Here is a 24,018-nt window from a genome sequence, read left to right as displayed (position 1 = left end):
GGACGTCACTCTCAAACTATAAAACTGCTACATTAATGGAAAAGTAGACTATGGACTTTGTGTAACAATAACTCGGCGTCACATGACTGATAACAGCTGTGGAAGATAAACATTATATGTGAGCTGCACGAGGAGGAGGGAGTACATTGAAACTGTCAGAGACACACGAGGAGCAACAGCTCAGTGCTCACAGGTTTGTTTTGTTTGTATCTTTTTCTCCATTTCAACCAAAACATTTCACAGCTTCCCGTCAGGTGTTGTTGTAACTGCTCACTCCTCTTTCGTTTTCAACAGGCGGATATTTGAGCATTTTGCGCCACCTTGTGAGTGAACGGCTCCCTCTGCAACACAACACGTCTCTCTGTCACAAGATGGTGTCAGTAGTTGTCACTCTCCGACACCACACCGACGAGGTCAGCTGCTGTGCCTTCTCTCCATCCCTCCTGGCCACCTCCTCCGGGGATAAAACTCTGCGCGTTTATAACACCACTGACTTCTCGGAGCTTCCTTTCTCCCCTCTCTCGGGTCACGGCTACGGGGTTCACTGCTGCTGCTTCAGCTCATGTGGCAGCTACCTGCTCAGCTGCTCCACGGACGGGTCCGCCATCGCGTGGAGCTCGGAGACAGGTGAGGTGCTCGCGGTGTTGCAGCACCCGGGCCGCACTCCGCTCCGAGCGTGCGCACTGGCGCCGGACTCCTCCCTCCTGCTGGCAGGGGCCTGTGATGGCACCGTGGCCCTCTGGGACTTCCCATCCAGGACACTGCGCAGGTACAGTGTGAGCCAGAGTAAATCACATCAACAGTATGTAAGTTTATTGCCTAGTTGTAGCCTTAAAGTGTCCATATTGTAATGTTACCAGTATATTCTGTACAGAGACACAAACAGCTAGATAAGCACTTATTATTGGGAGCAACTGACTCAGTAATTCAGATCAGATATGTTTGTAAGAGATTTTGTGAGGATTATTCTTGATTAGTTTGCCTTTCAATCACAAAACAATTGTGTGTGTGATTTTCTTTTTTTGTGCTCTGTCACAACTTCTACAAGCATCCTCAAGCCAGCTAATTAAGACTCTCCCAGGTGGTTTAAATCAATCTCAGTCCAGGACTCCGCAGCCTCATCCAAGAGTGTTTTTAAAGAGCTGTTTTTTTTTTTAAGCCAAAGATTAATTATTCCAGATCAAGTCCTGCACCTTGTCTACTGGTGCTGTTCATAAAGAGTTCTAACCCAAGTTGTAAATCTAATCTATTGCAGATGCAGTGCAGTGAGCGAGGACAGTGTCGTGGCCTGCTGCTTCTCTCCCTGCGGCCAGATGTTTGTGACCGGCTGCACGCACGGAGACCTCAAGCTCTGGGATACGGACATCAGTGTCCTGCATGCTGAGAAGGACGCCCACGACCTGGGAGTCGCCTGCTGCAACTTCGCCCCGCAGTTTAATGTTGGTGAGTTCTGAATGTTTAATGGTTCAGTTCAGACAAATCACACAAGAAAATACATTTTCCTTCATTGCTTGTGGCTGAGATATTTTCTGCACAGTGGAGGTGAAAGGAGCTGGATTGGTTATGGTGCTGAAAGCAATAGAACAAAAAATTACATCTTAACCTCAACTAGTGCTGAAACAATCAGTGGGTTGATGCAAAACTTATCAGCAACTATTCTGATACCTGATTGACTATGTAAGCCATTTACCAGGCAGAAAATTAAAAAAAAGGGTTCTTGGAAATCAAGTTTTTGTTTTTCTAACTTTTCATTAATTTCCAAAATAGTTTGTAGATTTATGATCAAAATAATAGTAGTTAGAATAAACATAAAAGCAACTCAAGTACACACTGACCTCACTGTGGACGGTTTTCATTGGAATAACTTTTTCAACTGTTCTTTTGGGATTTTGGGTGAATGAATTTAAAGTAGCAAGTAGCTACTACAAGAAAAAGTCCTGCACTCAAATATCAGTATCTAAGTATTATTAGCAAAATGTACTTAAAGTATGAAAAGTACTAATTCTGTATTAAAATGCTGTCAGTGTTAAACTGTTATATATGATGATGATTCAACTATATACTGTTGGATACTTTAATCTACAGCAGTGAATCATATTCTATAAAATCACCATGTGTTTGTAGTGTTGTTGTCTTGTGACAACCACACGTCTAATAATAATCCACTTTTCATGTGCTCTGAAACGCAGTCCTGTTTCCAGCTTCGTGACGATGCATTTACCAGTTTATCCAACAGGATTTTTTAAATAGTTTATTTAGTTTAAGAAGTAGGATAATTTCCTTAGCCAATAAAGGAACATTTAATCCCCCTAATCCAGAAAATATCCAGTTCATGGTTTTCACTGGACAGGAGGGGTATTGAAAAAGTAACTAGTAACTGAAGCTGTCAGACAAATCTAGTAAAGCAACAGTAATAAGTACATTTGTGCTTAATTACAGTACTTGAGTAAATGTTCTGTTACAGTCCACCTCTGGTTTTGGCTTCTTTTTCCCTTGGTTGTTATACATAATCCTTCACAGTTGGCATTTAGTGAAAAGCAACCTGTTGCATTTGATCCATTCATTGAATCAAAATGATATTTACAAATGTTTTGTTCTGTGCCAGGTCTGAGGAATAACAAGCATATTGTTGTTAAGGGGAGTCAGGCTTTAATCCAAACACTGTATTTATGCCACATACAGTGTAAAAGATGCTTGCCATGTGTTGTCTCACTTCACAAAAAGGCCGTCAGATTATACTCGTCTTTTTTTTGTTATTAAACTCAGTCAAGCATGAACATTCAGAAAGATGGGGAAAGAATGTGGCTGGTTTTTTATTTTTTTTTGTTGTTTTTGTTCTGCAGATGGCTGCTGTGTGGAGTTTCGACTGGCCTCCTGTGGCCAAGACAGCCAGCTGAAAATATGGATTGTTTCCCAGGGTGAAGGAGCAGGTAGGCCGACCCCTCTGACCGCTTCCTCAACTGAAAGCTCTCTCACTCCATCGCCCGTGAGACAGACAGAGAGAGAGAGAGAGAGAGAGAGAGAGAGAGAGAGACTGCTGACTGCTTTAACCTTGAAATCTCTCCTGCAGGAAAGAAGAATTTTATTAGAGTGTAGAATAAATCAGCTGCAGACTGTCCTCTGCTGCTGCCGTATTCCAGCAGAATCTCTTAAAGTGATCCATTATTTGTGTGTGTGTGTGTGTGTGTGTGTGTGTGTGTGTGTGTGTGTGTGTGTGTGTGTGTGTGTGTGTGTGTGTGTGTGTGTGTGTGTGTGTGTGTGTGTGTGTGTGTGTGTGTGTGTGTTGAGAGGAAATCAGGTGCATATATCCACCGTGACATTTATATCTTGTACAACTGACAGCAGAACGAGAACATTTTCGTGTATGCTCGTAGGTTGCATAACCAACCCTACGGACTGTGTGAACGCGCCATGTTGTTAGTTCCTGAGATGTGTTGCCGTGGTAACAGACGTTTCTGGGGAGGAAGCGATGTGTCCCACGTGGTGACCCGCTGTGGCCCTTGGGGATTTTTCATCTCTGAGCAGCTTGTAGAAGGACACAGAACAATGTCCTCGTTTCATTTCTTTTAAAAATGTAGTTTTTTCAGATTATTGTGTTTCTCTCCAGAGGAGCTCGCGACAAGTTTACCTTTCTGAAATGTGCATTTATCTTGTCTTTGCAATGCTTGAAGCCTTCTTGTACTGTTTTGTGAGAAAGAGAGTCAAGTGTAGATGATTTAGGGAAGCCAGGGGGCCAATTTTGAAGCTGGTTTTACTGTCTGTAGGAACATTTTCTAGCCATGCTGTTTGGAGCTAAAATCTTTCCTTTCACCCAGGCTCTCAAACACACATTACATTAGTTTTATTTTGATGTCTCAAGTGTTCAGCCTTGTCAGGTTTAATAATGCGTTTTTGTTCTTTTTCTTTACTCAGAAGTGTTTGACATCGTGAATATGCATGCAAATAACAAATTAGCCTCCCACAGAGCCTGAAAACAGTATTTTTAATCTAATGGAGAAGATGGGGGTTAGATTTAATACATGTGTGTTTACGGGTCATTTAAATGCTGCTACAGACCAATTAGTTGTGGCACATGGAGTTATTGGACAGTGAATTATTGCTGTGTCTTTATAGCTTAAGCTGTGAATGTCTCAGGTCTATTGCCAAAAAGAAAATATTTTGTTTCCAAGCAGCTGTCAGCAGGTGGCACAGCTGCAAGTCAGCAAGAGGGAGGAGAGTTATTGACAAAAAGTTTTGAGAATAAAGACGGTGATGCACTTTGAAGTGTGTTTGTATGTGTGTGTCAGTTTCAGAGAATACATTTTAGTATTTTTTTTGTCAGTTTATGGAACAAATACAGACACAATTTTCTTTTGAACTCTTAACTTTTCTCTCTGTGTGTGTGTGTGTGTGTGTGTGTGTGTGTGTGTGTGTGTGTGTGTGTGTGTGTGTGTGTGTGTGTGTGTGTGTGTGTGTGTGTGTGTGTGTGTGTGTGTGTGTGTGTGTGGGTGGACCCTCAGCCTTTGTCATGAAGCTGCTTCACACTCTCAGCAGCCAATCGGCTCCAGTTCTGTCTTGTGCCTTCTCCTCTGACGGAGAGCTGGTTGTCTCGGGGTAAGACGCAGACGCATAAATCATCTCTTGTTGTCTCTACATGTGTGAGCAGCACTAATAAACACCTCCTGTGTTGGTAACTGAATATTGACTTTTGTGCCTGTCAGGCTTGTGCTTTGTAAAGTCATTCGTTTTATTATTTGCTGTGAAATCACTTGCTCACTTGGGACAAATTAGGTTTAAATTAATCTCTCCTCCGTGTTTAAATTGCTCCTTTTTGTCGGTGCTGTAAACAGCAGATGCCGCCGCTGAGCACTGCTGTTCCCTCAGTCGGCCACAGGAGGAGTGTATTTTGTTGTGTTTAAGCTTCTGTTTGTGTCCCTCTGCAGTTTCTGGCTTTAATTCAAACATATTGAAGGTTAATCTGTGCTCGGTTTGTAGCACTTAGAAACATTTGTATAATGTGTGTGTGTTTTTGTCTGACAAGACTCCATTGTTTTATTATTCTATAATGCAAATGCATGCATATGGATTCTGCAAATAAAATGTATTTACTCTCCGATTCTTCAACAGTTCAGTGGATAAAACTGTTGCATTATATGATGCGGTAAGTAAAGCACAAAAAACACTATTTTGTTGAGCTCAGTTCTGGTTCGAAGAGATTCCTAAACAATAAATCACAGCCGCCGTAAACACAGAGATGCTGAACATTCCTGTTTTGTCTGTTTGTTTGCACCCTGTTTACAGAACCTGGGAACCCTGCTCTACACTTTGAAACAGCACGACAGGTAAATGACCTGACCTCCCGCTGCTATGCAATCTCTGCAGCTATCAGACAGACAGCAGAATAGGAGTCCCAGTGTTTTCGGATCAAAACGTGTGATTTTTGCTTGATTAGTTTTTCCCAGAAGCACCGGGTGCAGTGATGCAATAGTATATTCTCAAGCGCTGCTTTCTAGACAGTCATTGAAGTGGCACTGCAGGTAGAGACCAGCGGAGTGCTTTGAAGTGCTTGAAAGGATTTAAGATACTGTACGATCTAAGACTGGGGTTTTTTTTTTTAAGGGTGGAGGGAACCTGACTTTTAAAGCCGATCTCTTCCTGTGCCAGTTTTAGCCTGTCATACACACCCCTTCACATTCACACTCCTCTTCCTCCTCCCTGCAGGTATGTGACTGCCGTTGCTCTGTCTCCCACCATGCCGTGGATTGCAACCGGCTCCATGGACAGAGCGGTGAACGTGTGGAGAATAGGAGATGGAGTCAGCAGAACTGGTAAATGCTTAACAGAAGATTGTTTAGGTTGGCGCCTACAAATGAACAATCACTCCTCTTTTTTTATAACGGACTGTTAGCAGTGGTTCAAAGCCCAGAAGCCATTTGGAGCGCCAAAGCCTCCCAAAAGAGTGTTTTGGGATATATCCAGCAGGAGAAGCTCCCATTACATGTGTATTGCTGTCTGGCTGCAGTGTCTAGAGAAGGAATTGTGATTGATGTTTATTGGTGCAGCAGGGAAAAGTACCGCTGAGCCTCAGAGAGCCGTTGTTATGGAGGTGAATCCTCTTTAAAAAAAAAAAAAAAAAAAGTCCAAACCCAACATGAAAGAAAACATTTGGAATAATAAATGAAAAGGTGCAATCGTCAGACATCTGGAGGCCTTGAAGCTTCATCAGGGCAACTCCTCATCTGCCATTAGTCAGGTTGATATTGACAAAACAAATTCCATCTCAGTGAAGATCTTCCTCTTTTTTTTTTATATTCCTCTACCTCTTTCTCTCTTTCTGTCCCCTTTCCTTTAATCTTGTTTCTTGTTTTTTTTCTTTTCACATATTAAAGTTATTCCCTTTTATGTTATTCTGCAGGAGCTGAATCAAGGCAGACAGAGTGCCAAGGTAAATACAGGCATCACTCGGCCTTATAAATCTTTAGTTATTCACAGTTATTCTTTGAGCTAAAAACCACCACTGTTTTATTTGAATGTGGATGGTTCAGGTATCAGTTTAGTACGGGTGTTTATATAATTTAAGCTCATATTTAAGCTATTGTTGAAGTGCACTGTTGTCTTTTTGCATGTGATGGAAAGCCTCTCTTATGATTTGGGTTTGTCCTGTGTGCATACTGTAAGCTGTGTTGTGTGAGCCAAACAAGGGTCTTCAACCAACAATGTGTCAGTCTGTCTCTCAACAGTGCTGTAGTTTCATTTTCAGATGAGGCTCAACCGTTTCTTAAAATGAATGGGGACTGTGATAGTGCTGTGATTCTATGGATGACAACGTCGTTGGTCCACCACTGCGGTGGATGGATTGCAATGAAATTTGGTTCAGACGTCCCCCGCAGGATTTAGAGGAAAAACACTTAAGTTTATATGCAAAGCTAAAGATTCCCATCAGCCACAGCTATACTTGGTGTTTATTGCTTATTAGCAAGTGTTAGCATGCTAACATCCTTAACTAGGAACATGGTAAACACATCTTCTACACATTAATATATTATCATCATCACTGTGAGTATATTAGCATGCTGATGTTAGTATCTTATTCCTTATTCCTTATTCTTATTACTTACACCTCTTCTGCATCACTGTTATCTTAAGATGGGACAACTTGTATCTTGTAATCATTCTTAGTGTAAAGGGTCTCTAATAAAAGGCAGTGAAACTGATTTAAGCCTCCATTTTAAATAAACAGAGAGTTGGAACTGACCTCCAGTTTTCTGGAAGTTTCTCCCGGTGTATGTGGCACATACAAACAGAATACTGCTCGTTCACTATGGAGACAGTAAACCAGCTGTCCCAGACAACCTGAGAGGTCAGAGTCGTCCATAATGTATCAGAGGATGAGAAATGTATTTTGGACCTAAACCATCCAGTTTTATAAACCGTAGTAAATATTTTAAAATGAAGCTTTACTCAAACAGAAGTCTAAATGCGATGTTTATTTATGGTTTTTGGACAACAATTGAGGTCTGTGGCACAGAGCAATGAACTACCAAGCTTTAGCTGCACAGAGAATACTTGTTAGTGGAATCAATTCATTGTTGGTTTGGGGATTTGTTGACAATAAGAAAAATAGACTTTCGCCACATTTATTGTGTAAATAATGGAGGTGATGAAGAGAGTTTCATATGTGCATCTGTCCAAGTAATTAAGCACTGCAGTCTGAGCTGTCCCAGTCTGCAGTGTGAGGTTTTCATGCTTTTGGCACAGTATTTCCATGACTCAGCCTCCTAGACTGGGAGACTCCACACTCTATCAGCCAGGGCTGCAGAGAGGAGGTGGTGTTACTCCGCTCACTGTCGTGCAGACCCAATAAGTGGATATTTCCACTCAGCACAACTGTGCTTTGGGCAGGATTACTGCATAGTTTAACTCTTACCAAAAGAAAACAAAAGTATCATTTTTAAACAACATAGCTGTTTTATTTGTTTTTTTTTAATAGAAAACGGAGGGCAATAAGAGCACATTTTTAGACACATTAGCGACCAGACGATTGGTTCAACACTTTGGTCAAGAATGAAACCTCTCTAACTGTTGGATGGCTCAAGGTTTAATATTTATTATCCAAGAGCTCCGTAGTTCTAGACATGCTGTCATGACATTCAGCAGTCTTACATAAAAAAGGTGCAGGGATCTTTTCCAAAAATATGCATTGATTTGTGAATTGTTTAGGCAGAGGTAGGGGTAGGTGAGAGGGGAAGGCTAACATGTGGTTAGTGTGTTTAATGAGCAACATCTCCCAGGCTACAGGGTTATCTTTCACGTGGCTAATGATGGGCGATGGGAACCGTGAGGCTGCTGTGAGGTGTCATTAGCAGGGCCGGCTCACAACAGGCTAGTTTATTTTGGCCTCAAATGATAAATGATGGCTACTCACTCACATAGTGTCATGTGAAGGTTGATGAGCTGCATGCTGGCACAGTCTGAAGTAACACAAGCTTTGGTTTAATTTGCTTTTCTTCGGCAGATCAGGGATCTGTGTCTGTCTGTGTGCAGGAAGGTAATTGTCACTCCCCATATCAGCACCGAGGGAGCGTGTCCTTTTCTGTGGAGTGTGAGGGGAAATTGTTTGTTTGCATCTTTTGTTGCAGGAGATGGGGATATAATAGCAAGTCCCTTCCTCTTCCTGTTGTATGTTTTGCAGGAAGGAAGTTGCCGGGTCACTCCAGGCTGCTGGTTGCTGATTGGTCGGAGGAGGATGTGCAGACTTGGCTGTGTGAGGAAGGACTGCAGGAGCTCGTCAGCATCTTTAAAGCCAACAACATCGACGGAGCAGAGCTCAGCCAGCTGAACAAGGCAGCAGCCACAGAGCTGGGAATTGGTGAGCATGGAAGATAAAACAGTCACACACATTAGTGTACAGTACACACACACACACACACTCACAGGGACACTGGGATTCTGTGTTTTTGTGGGGATTTATTGTTTGATCCTAAAACATGACAAGCTAGAATCGGATAGCGTGATATAAGCCTCTTTTTTTATCGATGCTCTGATTTATTTCTCCCCCCTGTGGCCCCCCTCCTACAGCTCTCCCCAAATAGTGATCTGATTTAGGGACGTGATGCTGCAGCAGTCCTATCTGCTTATACAATCACAAATCACGCTGTGAGGACAGTACCCCACAGGATGACCTTTACGTCACAAACAATGATAATCCCTCTGAAAATAAGATTAGTCCACTCAGGGTCGTCCAAGGTCTCAGTGGAAAGTCAAACTGCAGCTAGAAAAAAACAAAAAATGGCTCCCTGCTTTGGGGGGACACCAACACTATTAAAATGTAGCAAACAATGTACACGGCAGCATCGTTATCTCCAACAAGGCAGTTTAAAGGAATAGTTAAACAATTTTGAAAATAAGCTTATTCGCGTTATTGCAGTTGCAGAGAGTGATGGTTAGCTTAGCTTAGCGTGAAGACTGCTCGGTTTTTGTACAAATTAAACAAATAAGATGTAATGCGTAAATGAGTGAGCTTTAGAGGTGTTTGCAGGGGAATTTTGTTACCTTCAGACAGAGTAAGGCATGTGCACCTGGTCAAAAATATGCCTGAGGTGCATTCATCCTCACTGCAGATTAAAAGCTAATTATTTTCTGTTGAAATAACACATTTAGGAGGATTGTTAACCTTGTATTTTGTGTCCTTTGGCGAAGGTATGAAAGCTTTACAGTTAGTATTTCAGTACTGAAGTTTTAGCTAAGCCCAGTGCCATCTTGAATTTTAATTTACAAGCTCAGTTTTGAAGGGAATTTAGCAGACAGTCGAACGCTATGATGCCCAGAAAAGACCGTCTTTACTCTGATTACGGTTACTTTGTGCCGACTGTAATCATGCAACTAGCAGCATCACAGTCCCGCCCTTAATCATGGCAAAAATGGCCTTTCGGCTGTTGTTGTGTTTGCTTTAATTGGACAGCAGTAGACAGTTTAAAAAAAAAAAAACAACAGTAAAGCCAACTTCCCTCGCCTGCTGCTCAGTTATGCAAAGTATGTCCTATGGACCGAGCATCTCTTTTCCATGCGTTTAGTATGGAGGACAGCTCTCATCATTACCACAGAATGAGGACAGAGGAAACAACAGATTGCCACATTTCCTGTCCTTTTTTGTGCCGTGCAACCAACAACTATCATTTTCTATGCATGCTGTTGGTTTAAATTGTGTGCGTGCATTGACACACACTTACTCTACACACACACACACACACACACACACACACAGCAAATTAGATTCCAGCGTACTTTACTTGATGAAATATTCATGAATCTTTGAGTAAGGGGAGGGGGAAAAAAAAAAGTTCCTCTCGAATATAATTCAGTGTATCTCTGTGGAGACAGCCTCATTCTGCAGTTTTATTGTAGCGTCTCATCAAATTATCAATCTAAATGTAAAGTGGACAGTATAGTACTAATGGCTTGTGGGAACTTATGGAAGTCTTAAACCCCATACAGCTGTTAAGTGCAGTTTTTCTACCCAGGATTAATTTATTGGGTGAATCAGAGGACTTAATGGGTTCAACGTGTTTCACTGAGAGAAGACATTTTGATTAAGCACTATCACTTCTCCCCTAGGATCCAAACTATTTGCGATTGCGACAGCAGGCCTCCACGGCTGCGTCAGTTTTACTTTAAACCTGAATGCATGATTTTTAAAAGCGCTGAGTTCATGGTAAGAAGTAGTCACAGGCTGCGTGATGTGCTTTCCTCTCCTGCATTTCTACTTACTGCTCTATGAGTGAGTGCAAAATTAGGAAGGATTCACAATGTGTCATTTGCTGCACGAAGTAGCCTTTCCTCAGTGAACAATGGCTGATTGTGTCCTATAAATGGATAAAACTTTACATGGTGCCTCGATACATCATGAGTTATGGGAAAGAGCGTTTATATATATATATATATATATATATATATATATATATATATATATATATATCACAAATAAAGCTAGAGATTCAATTCAAACTAAACCAAAATCTATCCAGAAGTCTCTCCCATATGTGTTAAATTCAGTGATTATCAGACGCAGCTTTAACGAATAGTTTAATCACGTTCCACAATGTATCCCTTTTGATTGGGCTTTGACATCACTTCCAAAGTCATTAACTCAACCTAGAAGCAGATGGTTTATTAAGCATCCTCAGCACATGTGACTAAAGGACGAACAGCTCAGACACAGCGAGCACATCCCTCATCCAGCACTGTAGCTACCACTGAGGTCACCGAGGTCGTGTCTGTGGTGTATTTTCTGGGAAATTGAGGGTTTTTTTTGCAGCATGGGGGAGTTCACATTCGGCATTGATGGATATTTTATTGGCTGATTCCTGTACTGTTTTTAGACTTTAAACTCTGCCTCCACTCAGAAATATGTTTTTCTTCTTGTTCCTAAAAGTTGGATGTTTGAGCTTCACCCTGCAGGATGATGAATGTGCAGAGTCTGACACTACATTCATCTGCTGAAAGTGGAAAGTTTCTCTCTGCTCACTAAAAATCTGAGCCTATGAGCATGATTTGTGACATCACAAATAGTTTCGAAGTGAGTCCTGGTCAAGTTTGTAAGAGTGATATAGAAACCTAAAGCCACCAGTGAACAAACACTGTAAATGGACTTTACAGTGACGTAGGAGACATCTTATGTCCAGATGGAAAATCTTAGAAATCAACAAAATTATTAGTATTGATGTATTGATTTTTAATGAGTAGATGCCTTTTTAAGGACCTTAATTTTAAAATTATACATTTTTATGTGGAAAAAAACATATCACACATTATTGTTCCAAGCAGACCATTTGTATAATGTTTTAATACATATCTGAAGGGGATCTTTAACTACTTTTAGGCCAATAAATAAATAAAATAAAGGATTATTTTTGTGTGCAGAATTTATTTACACTGAAAACCATGTATTTCCAAATTAGGTGATTTAATAATGTTGAGATAAACTGAACATTTAAGTGTTTATTTTTTTAGCATTTTCTTATTAGGCTGAATAAACCATTTAAAACCCTGCTGGATTATCTGAAAAATGCATTTTCATTGCATTTATAGACAAATGGAGACCTTCAGTTTTTGGGAACTAGAATTAAAACAACTGAAAAAACAAAAAGTTTTTTAAAATCCCAATAAATAAGAAAATCATCTTGAAACTTACTTTACTTGTATTTGTATTAGTATTTCCAAGATTCTGTCTACATCCTTGAAAAAGGAGTGAAATACAGATGAGGTATTAGATGGAAAAGTACGATGGGGATTATTAAGGCTCTTCTTTATGAAAATATATCCGCGACAAAATCTCCTCAGGATTTGAGAACGCAGCCTAGAAAATGTCACTGTTGGAGACCTGCACCTCGGCAGCACTGCCACTAAACACGGACACATCACTAATCATGCGTGGCTCTAAAGCCCCCCCCCCCTTCAGTGGAGCTGGTGGTGAAATTAGCAGCTGATGACAAATTCAAAGGGTGCTGTCAGTGGGCAGAGACATGCAGCTGTGTGCCCACTGATTTTCCTCTTTTTGGACCCCTTTTGTGTCGGTCGTAGTTCTAAAGTCTCTTGTTATTATAACTCAAGAATAAAAAACTCCGAAGTCCTCAAGGCAGACACCTTGTCTGAGTTGTGAAGCCGTCATCACACAGTGAGCGTGTCGGGTTCTTTGTGCCCCAGCACAGATTGATTGAGCCAAGGTCCAGATTTACTCCTGTGTTTTGTTTTATCTGAGAGATCAGAGAGGATGAGGTCTGTCTGCAGCCTCACTGATGCTTTTGATTTGGTCTTCGGTAATAAATTAATGGTTAAATGTTGGATACGAAACAATCTTTCCGTCACTACGTTTTGAGGTTAAAAAGAAACTGCATGTGATGGGATTTATTGAATACTAAACAAGAAACTAAGCAGTGTGTTGGTTCCTCAGAGTCTTTGGGCCTCCGCGGTCGTCTCCTGAGGAAAATCGAGGCCCTGAAGGCGGAAGAGAGCGGTTCAGAGGCCCCAGATGAGTTTCTGTGTCCAATCACCAGAGAGCTGATGAAGGATCCAGTCATTGCTGCAGGTTAGACGGCAAATACTAAAAAAAAAATTCATTCTGTACAGATGTATTTTTTTCTTTCTACATTATCTCAGTGTAAGGTGTTAAAATGTCTGTTACACAGATGGATATTCATATGAGAGAGAATCCATCGAGAACTGGATCAGGGGCAAGAGCAAGACCAGTCCCATGACCAACCTGCCCCTGCAGACCACTCTTCTCACCCCCAACAGATCTCTGAAGACGGCAATAACACGGTGGAAGTCAAGCCAGTAGACGGCAGCTCATTTTAGTCAGAATCCACATTAACAGGTATTATAAACAGGAACTGCTCAACGACTGCTCTTATTATCACAGGAAGAACTAATTACTATCAAGTTGACTAAATAATCTGAATCTGATCAAGTCAACAGATAATTTGTTCAGTAAATATCAGCATACATCAAAATACCTGCGTACAAGCCTGTAAGTTAAGTTATTACACTGTGTATTTTAAATATATTATCACTTAAAGCTACTCTACAAAACTACATTTCAGCTTTTCAGTTATTTCAAGGCTTTTATCCCAAATGTAAACGCGAAGAGTACACACTGTTTACCTCGGCCATTGTTCTGTTATTACCGTTTGTGGCCACAATGATTGCTGTTCAGCTTTAGGTGCATTACTAATCTATTGCATTACTTTAGGCTTTTTGGCGGTGACCAACTGACCATATAATGATTTCACTCATGGTGATTGTCCTCTTAACTTAACCAGTCTCTTTGTTTTTAGAATAAAAGTGAGGAGATCTGTTTGTTTGTTTCCTCAGTGGGTCTTTATTTCTCTCTCCCATGGTGGCTATGGCAGTAATGTTCTATTACAGTATGTGATCACAGCTAATAAAGCTCACAATACTGAAAACATGGCAACAATTGCATTTAACGTACATATTAAAATAGAGCTGATGGCACTGCGCCCCAAAACCATTTGTTTTTATAGATTTTTCTTTTTTTTACTCTGTAATATAAACTGCAATTGTAGCATGCATTTAAACTCAACATTATTGAGAATCATAAAATGTCTTAGTAGCTGTGCAAAAATAACTATATAAAATATATTGCTTTTACAATTAACCAAGCCATTGGCGCTGTAAATAAATTAAACTAGACAGCAACAACAAGCAGATACAGAAAGGATTTCAATTCAATGTTAATGGTGATTTATATAATGTACAAACACATTTAACAAATGCCTTTTTTTTTTAGAACCTTTAACACCATTTGAACAACATTGTGCATAAAACTCAAAATACACAAGTCTGAACTTGTCAATACATTTAACATAGACCTTCACTGAAAAGAAGGAAAAGTACATATTTATATAATATACACAACATAAGGATCTATAACATCCTTTGTAAAACACAGGAATGCCCGTCCTTTAGACTTTCTTACACCTTCACTGAGGACTTCCTTTTCCTTATTTCTCCCCTCGCAGCACCATGGACGTAATGAACACAGTTCAAACCCCATTTTACTCACTCAAAACTGCTCTGTAATAACATTATGCTGTAACTGAATATCTTGTTTAAGCACTTGATCGGCCTAAGTGTGTATAAAGTGCTTACTGTCACCGCTGCGTTGATGAGGACTGTACAGTACATGTCCAAATACTTCCTTCAGTGCAATGTCTCCAGCTTGGCTGAACGACAGCGGACATGTTGTCATGTAACAGAAGCTGACAGCCACAAGCGACAGGTTGGGAGGATAAAAATCTGGAGCATTCGGTACACTGCCTGCAGCCTGTATTCACACGGGAAAACAAACTGCCAGCATACTGTACTTCTTACAAGGCTTAAATGTGAGACTAGTATTCTTTTAGGGGTTGGTTTAAAAAAATGGAAACAACTCTTTCTCACTTTAGATTTTTGCTAGTGTGCGTTGTGGACTGTATGACAAATAAAACATCTCTACACATTCGACTCTATAAACGATCGCTTTGGTTTCATTGAAGTTACGTGAATGGCAGGATTATCTCGGGCAAGGCCAGGCTGCTTGGGCTTACTGTCCATGAAAGTGTGCGGCATAGCCAGTGCTGGCTTGGACTCTTTGTAACAGTTGGCGGCTTGGCAGAACTTCTCCGTGAATTCCTTGGCGTGCATGCCGTTTTGTAAGCTACTCATTGCCATAGCACCCTGAGGTGGTGGAGGTTTGTGCTGCTCCTGGTAAGTGCTCACTGTTTTAGCGAAAGGCAGCTCACAGTCGACAGGTAGCAGGCCCATCGCTGACATGTTGTGACACACCAGACCGTCGGGCGAGTGGTTCAGCCAGCTGCGGCCGCTCTGGTGACTTTGCAGGCCGTGCTGCTGCTGCTGAATTTGCTGTTGCTGTTGGAGCTGTTGGTGAAAGCGTGCCTTCTTGTCAGTTATGCCCATGAAGGGTCTGGGTTTGTACTCCGTTGCAGAGCTGGCCTGTTGGCTGTGCTTTGTTTTGTCAGAGATCTTGGTGCGGACATCAGGTCCCAGTTTGCCGCTGTCTGATAGGCTGCTGCTGGACGCCAGGCTGCTGGTGGAACTGGACACACGCATGCTGCTGCTGCTGCCTCCTCCCTGCGATCCCACTGCGCCACACAACCCGTCCTTTCCTGGGTCAGTGTGGTTCCCCTGGGGTCCAGGACCGGAGCAGGCTAACCCATCCAGGGACGATGCAGAGTGGGCAGACAACCTGTCTTGCCCCAGACACTTGGAGCTGCTGCAGGATGAGTAGGAAGCTTGGGAGGAATGGAGGTTCTCGTTTTCACAACTGTGACCCATGGAGACGGAGGAAGCCGCCAGCAACATGCGGTTCCCGTATACGGGCTCGTCTGCTGGGGGCGGTAGAGGGCTGATGTCGATTCCCGGGCCTGGCTTCAGCATGCTGGACATGTGTCGGCTGGGTAAGGGACTCGAGGGTGCGTACTGAGATTTGGAGCCTGCTGTGCGGCCCCCCACGGGCCCTCCCCCAGCCTGCATGGAGCTCAAATGCTGGTTGGTCTTGACTATCTGGGCCTGCTTGGTGGGCTGCAGGACCAGACCCTGTTGGGCCAGCGCCTCCCGGTGCTCTCGAGGGTACCGGTGGGGGGGAAGCCTGCTGGGGCCTGGGGGTGAACTGGGGGTGTGACTCTGATGTCCCAAACTGTTGCTGACAGGCTCCGAGGGTAAGACTCTGTTACAGGAATAACTGTTCTGTGACCAGCAGGCTTCAGCTGTCCTGCCACGCAGTGAGGCCTCCTCCTCCTCCTCCTCCTCTTCTTCCTCCTCCTCCAGGATGTCTCTTTGTCCTTCCGCGCTCCTGGAGAGACTGTGTTGTGACGGGTCGACCGGCCCTTCGTCTTGCTCCTGGTCAGACTCGTGGCCTCCCGACGCCTGGCTGGAAGCAGCTGCGGCACCAGCGAGGGCTCCTTTAGTCTGGGTACGCTGCATCTGTTTACACTCGTCCTCCACTCTGGCCAGCAAACGGCGTATTTCCCGGTTATTGGGGCACAGCTTGGCCGCTTCGTGCAGGTCAGCCAGGGCCGCCGTAAACTGCCTGTGGATGGGAGACAATTGTGTTACCAGATCCAGACCACATAATTCCCCAACAATAACAAGCACAGAGGCTGGTCTGGAGCCGTGCTGAATAGTTTACCTGCTGCTTCTTTTAGCTCTTGCGCGGGCATAGTAGGCCTCATAGGATTTAGGTTTCAACTCCAGTGCTTTTGTTGCAAACTCCTCAGCCATCCCAAAATCCTACAAAAGAATCAAAAATTACAGTTAACCACATGTGCTTGAATATCAACTGGTTAAGCTCAGTCACAGAAATTAACATTTTGAAGTATACATGTTTTATCCTTGTTGGTGTCTTTGAGGATATAACAGTATTTTCAAACTAAATAATGGCTGAATTTGACCCAGGCTACATATTTCAAACAATGAAATGATAAAACACCTGGCAGGCACCCAATGTGCTGTTACTGTAGAAACATACAACAGAAAAACCTTGTGGTTCCCGTTTCTCTCATATCTCCTGCTAGCTTGCGGCATGTAATCACATCAACAGCTGGCTCGCTACAAAAATCCAAGAGTTCTTGATGTATGACTTATGTAAACAAACTTTAATGAAGAGCTTTTCTGCAAAAACAATTATCGAGAAATCCAAAAGATAGAAGAGCTTACAAACCACCCCTCTTCCTCGTGGTTGCTTCATTGTCATTTTTAAAACTTTCCAGTCTATCTCAAATAGTCATTAAATCCATCATTCTGTTAAAACATTGGGTGAAAACTCGAACAGGAAGAGGCACAACTGCTCGGCACAGTTTAATTGAGCAGACAGGCTGGCACATGCAGGAACTGAGATTGTTTCACAGGAAGATTTGAGGAGATTGAGTCCACTGCCCAGTACTCTTGTAGCTTTCTCCCCACCTCCTCCCCGTTACCATCTGAACACTAACAAGCTTCTCCTGCCCACACATGCTCAAATTGTTTCACATGCTAGAGTCCTAGTCACAGATTATCTTTTTGTGGATTTCAAAACAATTGGGGATACTTCTCAAGAAAAAAAAAAATTATCCATTTTCCAAATATCCATTTAATTATGCCCCATGATATTCATTACACTGACAAATAAGAATCTGGTGAGTGAAACGCCTTATTTAAAGTCATTAAAGGAACGTGCTAAAAATACTACACTAGCTGAAGAACAAAGGAGGAGAAAAAAAAGTGTCTCTTGAGAGGCTTACGTTGGTTTTTCTGCGACAGCGGGAGAGATTGAGATACAGAGAGACCCGCAGGTCTTTAAATGCCTTCAGGTCATCGCCAAAGCCTTCTCTAGGAAACTTCCTCAGGGCGTACTGGTACCTCTGGGCTGCCTCTTTCATCTTCCCTTTCTGGAGGACACATGGAGGGCAAACATGCAGTGAGGAAGAGGACAGAACCAGAAGGAAAACAATCGGAGAGAGAACGAGGGCAGAGTATTCACCAGATACTCCCACAATAGCTGTTCTCTGGCTTGAGCCCTCCCTCCTCATCAATCACATACACATACCCACAGACAGACAGACACGCACGCACACACGCACGCGCGCCACACACACACACACACACACACACACACACACACACACACACACACACACACACACACACACCTTGTCCTTTCTGCCACAAAACTCTGTTAAATGTCAGGCATCAATCATGGCTCCTGTGGTAAGCGGTGCAGAACATACACATCTATTCATTTTTCCCCATTTAACTCGGCTAGAAAAAGATGGTTAGGACGTCATTGTTATGCTGAACTAAATCATATTGTTCAGTGCTTTTTTTTTTTACAATTGATGGTGAGAGATTTCTTTACAAGTTGCACATTACCTTGTAAAGTAGGTTTCCCTCCTCCATCAGCTTCTGAAGAAGAATGATCAGGATATCAGGCTTGGAAGTAGCCATGGCCCAAGCAGCATTCCCTGTGGGTGTAAAGGGGAAAGAGAGGAGTCGAGAGAGGTGTGTTAACGTGGTTGTTTCTGGCGCCAACAGGTGGTCACTGTATTCTCTGGAAATTGGGACAAGGTAAAGTTACCTAAAGATTGTACCTGATCGATCGTAAGGAGACGTTCTGTAGCCTTAGTTTATTGAAGGCAGTTAAGAAAGAGTTAGGAAGGAGAAAGTGAAGAGAAAAGAGGTCATGCAACAGCAAGAGTCATTTGTAGTGAAAGGAAAATGTGCTACAAAGTGTAATGTGACAATATACAATTATGTGTCACTAAACTTAATGTGGCCTTGTATTTTCAGTGGTAAAAGCATAATTGTTAACTGTGCTGAACGGAAATTTTGGTTCTGCCCATTACCCTTTTTTTTTTTCCCCTGATACAGCAGAGTGCACTGCAGATAAGCTGCAGACCCAGATAGCTCTATGAATGTCATTTAGGTGATAAGTCACATTCTTAAATTAACCAAGCAGCACATGAGGGAGAAGAGGAAAGGACACACACACTCACATGCACTGACATACCAGTTAACAGCGAGCGTACACTGAGCACTGAACAATGAGTGAAAAGCAGGAATGGAAACAGGGTTTTTCCACAACATTCCACTAAATTAGTCTGAGCTTATTCTTAGTACCGTGAGATACCGAGCATGACAGAAACCATCTCTACACAGAGACAAAACAAAATACTCAGAGTTCCTCAGTGTGTACTCAGACAGTTTCTAGGGACTAACGGCTGACAGCAGTATCTGCACACAAAGCTAAATACATGTACGGTGGGTAATAAATATATAAGTCTACATTTCCAGTTTTAAACCTAGTCGTAGGGTTTTTGCTTACCCAGCTTGGCCCCTTTCTTCAGCAGAGTCACCACCACCGACGTGTTCCGACAGCCTATGGCCCTGTCCAGAGGCCTCATCCCACTGTAGTCAACATGCTCATATCATCAGCGCACTTCGGGGGGTGGGGGGGGGGGGGGGGGGGGGGGTGGGGTAAGGTGGTGTGTGGTTGGGTGTGTTTTGTTTGTGTGTGGGTGGGTTGTTAAATTTGTTTTGTTTTTTTGTGGTGTTTTTTTAGAGAAAAAATGTTGTTTTTGTGTTTTTTTTTTTTTTGTTTTTTTTTTTGTTGGTTAAATAATTCTGCTCCTCTTTTCCACCAAATACTGGACAACTACCACATATGTTTTCAAACAAAATTAAGGCCGGACAGTCGCACCACATGTATTTTGACACGTTAAGAGCACAAAATTGCCAACAACTCACTGTTTTTGAAAGGTTAAAGTAGGTATATATGTGGGAGATATATTGCATATCTGTGGTTTTTTTATGATTTAAACCTTTTTTAACTGTAAAAATAGAGTCGGACAAAAATTTGGGCGCACGTCATTGACCCACATACCAACTAAAAAAAGTGAAATATTTTCAGTGTGTAACAGAGAAATTTAAAATACATTTCCAGGTAATGAATTTAGTAATATATAGAGGTGTAACTTAATCCTAGGTTATATAGGTGAGATATATTATAGAAAATTGTAAAGAGATGTTTTGATGATTTAAAGCAAGCTGTCCATGTTAAGAGAAAGTGCATCTGGACAGGTATTTTTGGGACCTGGCTTGACAAGGCTGCAATTTGATGTTTGTATCTTTAAGTGACTAGTGAAGTGATCCACATGCCTCCTCTACATAAATGGGTCCTGATTGATTTTACTACCAGAAAAAGTAAACTTAGCTTACTTATAATTATTAATATTAATTTATTATTAAAAATTAATAATTTAGAATAGGGCATGGCAAGAAGGGAAGGCATCTGACACTGAGCCGACAGGAAAGGGCGAGTATGGGGCAAAAGTTATAGAGCTAAGCCTCGAACACCCACACAGTTTTTTAGTTTATCTTGCTGATTATTGTCTTGGGACTGTATGGGTGTGTATATGTGATTGATTGACACCTGGTCTTTGTCGCTTTGTTACACCTGTTGGGCAGGACAAATATACCTCACCATCGTTGAGATTTAGATTTGTGACCTCATGGAGTTTCATCAAGCTTAGCCCACCCTAAACCTGAGCAGAGGTCTAATCGCCATAATAACTGAAAAACCTGTGTGGATGTTACTGAGCCTCTAATTGTATTGTAATAGACTAAGCCAAAGCTGTCTCATTAAATTTTCTGCAGTTTTAATGCCACCAGGTCAGTCCTCTTAAGGATGCCCTTCGCATGTTCACTCTATACATTGAAATGATTTTGAGACATTTAATTGAACTTCAGGATGCATTGATAGCTTGGTCAATAAAGCTGATCAATGCACTAATAATTTGGAATTGTGTTTTAGGACATATTGCACAGACTAATTAAATCATAATGTCCTGTTTTTTGAAAATGTATTACTTTGTCTTACAGGACGTGGTGTTTTGCCCTACTTATTTTAAGGAGATTTTGTACTGGAATACAGAGGAGACATGATAGATGATGCAGAATCTCAGGGAAGGTGATGACACTCATCAGTTATAAATGCTTCATTCAATGACAATGTACGTTGACATGCTTAATCATAATAATCTCCTTACAGCTCATAGTTAAATGAAGGCACTGATTGTGTTGTATGTTGAAACCAGAGTTTACATACACTATAAAAGCGTACCTTTTTTTTCACTGTCGGACATGAAATCAGTTTTCCTGTTTTAGGTCTGTTGGATTACAAAATTATTTCTATCTGCTAAATGCCAGAATAATGAGAGAAGGATTTTTTAGACAATCTTTTATTATTAGAAGTTTACTACACTAAGAATACTATGCCTTTAACAATTTGGGAAGCCCAGATGATGATGTCATGTCTTTGGAAGCTTCTGATAGGTTTATTGACAACATTTGGTTAATTAGAGACACACACCTGTGGATGTATTGTAGGCACACCTGAACGCACTGCTCTTTGTGTAACATCATGGTAAGTCTGAAATCAGCCAAGATATCAGGAAGAGAATGGGACTTGCACAGTCTGGTTCTCCTTGGGTGCAATTTCCGATGCCTGAGGTGCCATGTTCATCTGTTCAACAATTATACGCAGTATAAACACCATGGGAATGTCCAGCCATCATACCGCTCAGGAGACGGGTTCTGTGTCCCAGAGTTGAACGTGCTTTGGTCCGAAATGTGTATATCAACCAACAGATGATGCTGCCATCCCTCTATTTCACAGTTGGGATGGTGTTCGGCTTGCAGCTCCCCTTTTCCTCCAAACTTAACGATGGTCATTATGGCCAAAGTTTGATTTTAGTTTCGTCGACCACAGGACATGTCTCCAAAACTAAGGTCTTTGTCCCTGTGTGCATTTGCAAACTGTAATCTGGCTTTCCTATGTGTCTTTTGAGTAATGGCTTCTTCCTGACAGAGTGACCTTTCAGCCCATGTCGGTACAGTACTAGTTTCACTGTGGATAAAGACACACTCTTACCAGCTTCAGCCAGCATCTTCAAGGTCTTTTGTTTTGTTCTTGGGTTGATATGCACATTTCGGACCAAAGCACGTTCAACTCTGGGACACAGAACCTGTCTCCTCCTGAGTGGTATGATGGCTAGACACTGCCATGGTGTTTATACTTGCGTATAATTATTTGAACAGATGAACGTGGCACCTTCAGGCATCTGGAAATTGCACCCAAGGATGAACCAGACTTGTGAGTCCACATTTCCTGATATCTTGGCTGATTTCTTTAGACTTTATGAGTGTTACACAAAGAAGCAGTGCGTTTCAGGTGTGCCTTACAATACATGGCCACAGGTGTGAATGTCTCTAAATTAACTCATATGTTGTAATAAACCTATCAGAAGCTTCCAAAGACATGACATCATCATCTGGGCTTTCCCAAATTGTTTAAAGGCATAATAATCTTAGTGTATGTAAACTTCTGACTTTGAAGAAAGTAATAAAAATGTTCTAAAAATCCTTCTCTCATTATTCTGGCATTTAGCAAATAGAAATAATTTTGGTAATCCTAATGGACCTAAAACAGGAAAAGTGATTGTCTAATTTCATGTCAGACAGTGAGGAAAAAAAAGCATATGTGTCTTTTTATACAGTGTATGTAAACTTCTGGTTTCAACTGTACATATGTTATGATGGTAATCTATTGTGAATCAGAAGTCCCTAGCAGTTTTATGTAATACATCTAGAAAGCTGATGGTAATGGGATATTCAGGACAGATTTTAATGGTTGATGGAGGAGGAGGAAATATTGAATTTGATGATTTTGTCGTTGAAGTTTCGTGCCTGTTGGCTTGAACTTAACTTTAGAAATTTGACATTAAGAACATACATTAGTGTAATTAAATATTATGCAGTGATAACATCGGACTTAAACTTTTTTCATATTTTGAAATGTTTGCAGATGACCATGAATGCAGCTGATGCTGTCATTCCTGTGGAAAGCTCCCAGCATGCTGTCTTGTTAGAGACGCAGATGACTGAAACTTTGAGTCCATGAGACACTAATCAACAGGTACATTCATGTTTAGCACTTAAACTTTACTCCTAGAATATTTCTAACTCACCGTTTGTTGCTTTTTATGCCCTTTAAGCAGGTAAATAAGCTGTTTTTTTAAATGCATCTAGAAACATAATGGTAATAGGATATTCAGGACAGATTTTAATGTTCATAGGGATGTTACTTTTGATTAAATATCACTCTATTCTGGGACATTCACGACGTCCCCATAGCACATCTTACATCAGTGTATGAATAGAAACTGTGTGTTAAGTATCTGACAACCTAGAGACTTGGTCTAGCATTGGTCCCCATAAGGAACCACGACATGGTGTGTGATATGTCCCCACTAGCTTGTTTATTCAATATGTGTGAAAACAGGCAGAGGTTGATGGAGGAGGAGGGAATATTGAATTTGATGATTTTGTCGTTGAAGTTTCGTGCCTGTTGGCTTGAATTTAACTTTAGAAATTTGTCATTAAGAACATGCATTAGTGTAACTAAATATTATGCAGTGATAACATCAGACTTAAACTTGTTTTTCATATTTTGAAATGTTTGCAGATGACCATGAATGCAGCTGATGCTGTCATTCCTGTGGAAAGCTCCCAGCATGCTGTCTTGTTAGAGACGCAGATGACTGAAACTTTGAGTCCATGAGACACTAATCAACAGGTACATTCATGTTTAGCACTTAAACTTTACTCCTAGAATATTTCTAACTCACCGTTTGTTGCTTTTTATGCCCTTTAAGCAGGTAAATAAGCTGTTTTTTTAAATGCATCTAGAAACATAATGGTAATAGGATATTCAGGACAGATTTTAGTGTTCATAGGGATGTTACTTTTGATAAAATATCACTCTATTCTGGGACATTCACGACGTCCCCATAGCACATCTTACATCATTGTATGAATAGAAACTCTGTGTTAAGTATCTGACAGCCTAGAGACTTGGTCTAGCATTGGTCCCCATAAGGAACCACGACATGGTGTGTGATATGTCCCCACTAAGCTTGTTTATTCAAT

General features: G+C 41.5%; 2 protein-coding genes across 3 annotated transcripts in view; one reads left to right on the top strand and one right to left on the bottom strand.

Annotated features, from left to right (window-relative positions):
- The first annotated feature begins 7 nt into the window (after positions 1-7).
- LOC127365834 (WD repeat, SAM and U-box domain-containing protein 1-like) lies at positions 8-13,833 on the top strand. Of its 2 annotated transcripts, XM_051404366.1 has the most exons (12): positions 13-193; positions 295-769; positions 1,256-1,443; positions 2,844-2,930; positions 4,500-4,593; positions 5,107-5,140; positions 5,281-5,321; positions 5,701-5,807; positions 6,395-6,424; positions 8,672-8,848; positions 12,929-13,063; positions 13,164-13,833. In XM_051404366.1, exons 2-12 carry the CDS (start codon positions 372-374, stop codon positions 13,313-13,315), a joined length of 1,443 nt encoding a protein of 480 aa, XP_051260326.1. In that variant the 5' UTR covers positions 13-193; positions 295-371; the 3' UTR covers positions 13,316-13,833. The 2 variants fall into 2 exon arrangements, with proteins under 2 accessions (XP_051260327.1, XP_051260326.1); XM_051404367.1 differs by lacking the exon at positions 6,395-6,424 and having other exon boundaries at positions 8-193.
- The window catches only part of tanc1b (tetratricopeptide repeat, ankyrin repeat and coiled-coil containing 1b), a 103,397-nt gene continuing 93,210 nt past the window's right edge, over positions 13,832-24,018 (bottom strand). The window contains exons 22-28 of the mRNA XM_051404300.1: positions 21,424-21,535; positions 19,355-19,451; positions 18,621-18,650; positions 18,403-18,494; positions 17,775-17,921; positions 16,685-16,785; positions 13,832-16,585 (exon numbers count right to left, since the gene is read on the bottom strand). Coding sequence (XP_051260260.1) covers positions 14,989-16,585; positions 16,685-16,785; positions 17,775-17,921; positions 18,403-18,494; positions 18,621-18,650; positions 19,355-19,451; positions 21,424-21,535 — 2,176 coding nt within the window. The 3' untranslated portion in view covers positions 13,832-14,988. The remainder of the gene's footprint in view (positions 16,586-16,684; positions 16,786-17,774; positions 17,922-18,402; positions 18,495-18,620; positions 18,651-19,354; positions 19,452-21,423; positions 21,536-24,018) is intronic.

Source organism: Dicentrarchus labrax, unplaced genomic scaffold (genome assembly GCF_905237075.1).
Source record: "Dicentrarchus labrax unplaced genomic scaffold, dlabrax2021, whole genome shotgun sequence".
NCBI lineage: Eukaryota > Metazoa > Chordata > Actinopteri > Moronidae > Dicentrarchus > Dicentrarchus labrax.
This window is presented reverse-complemented; position numbering and strand designations above follow the sequence as displayed.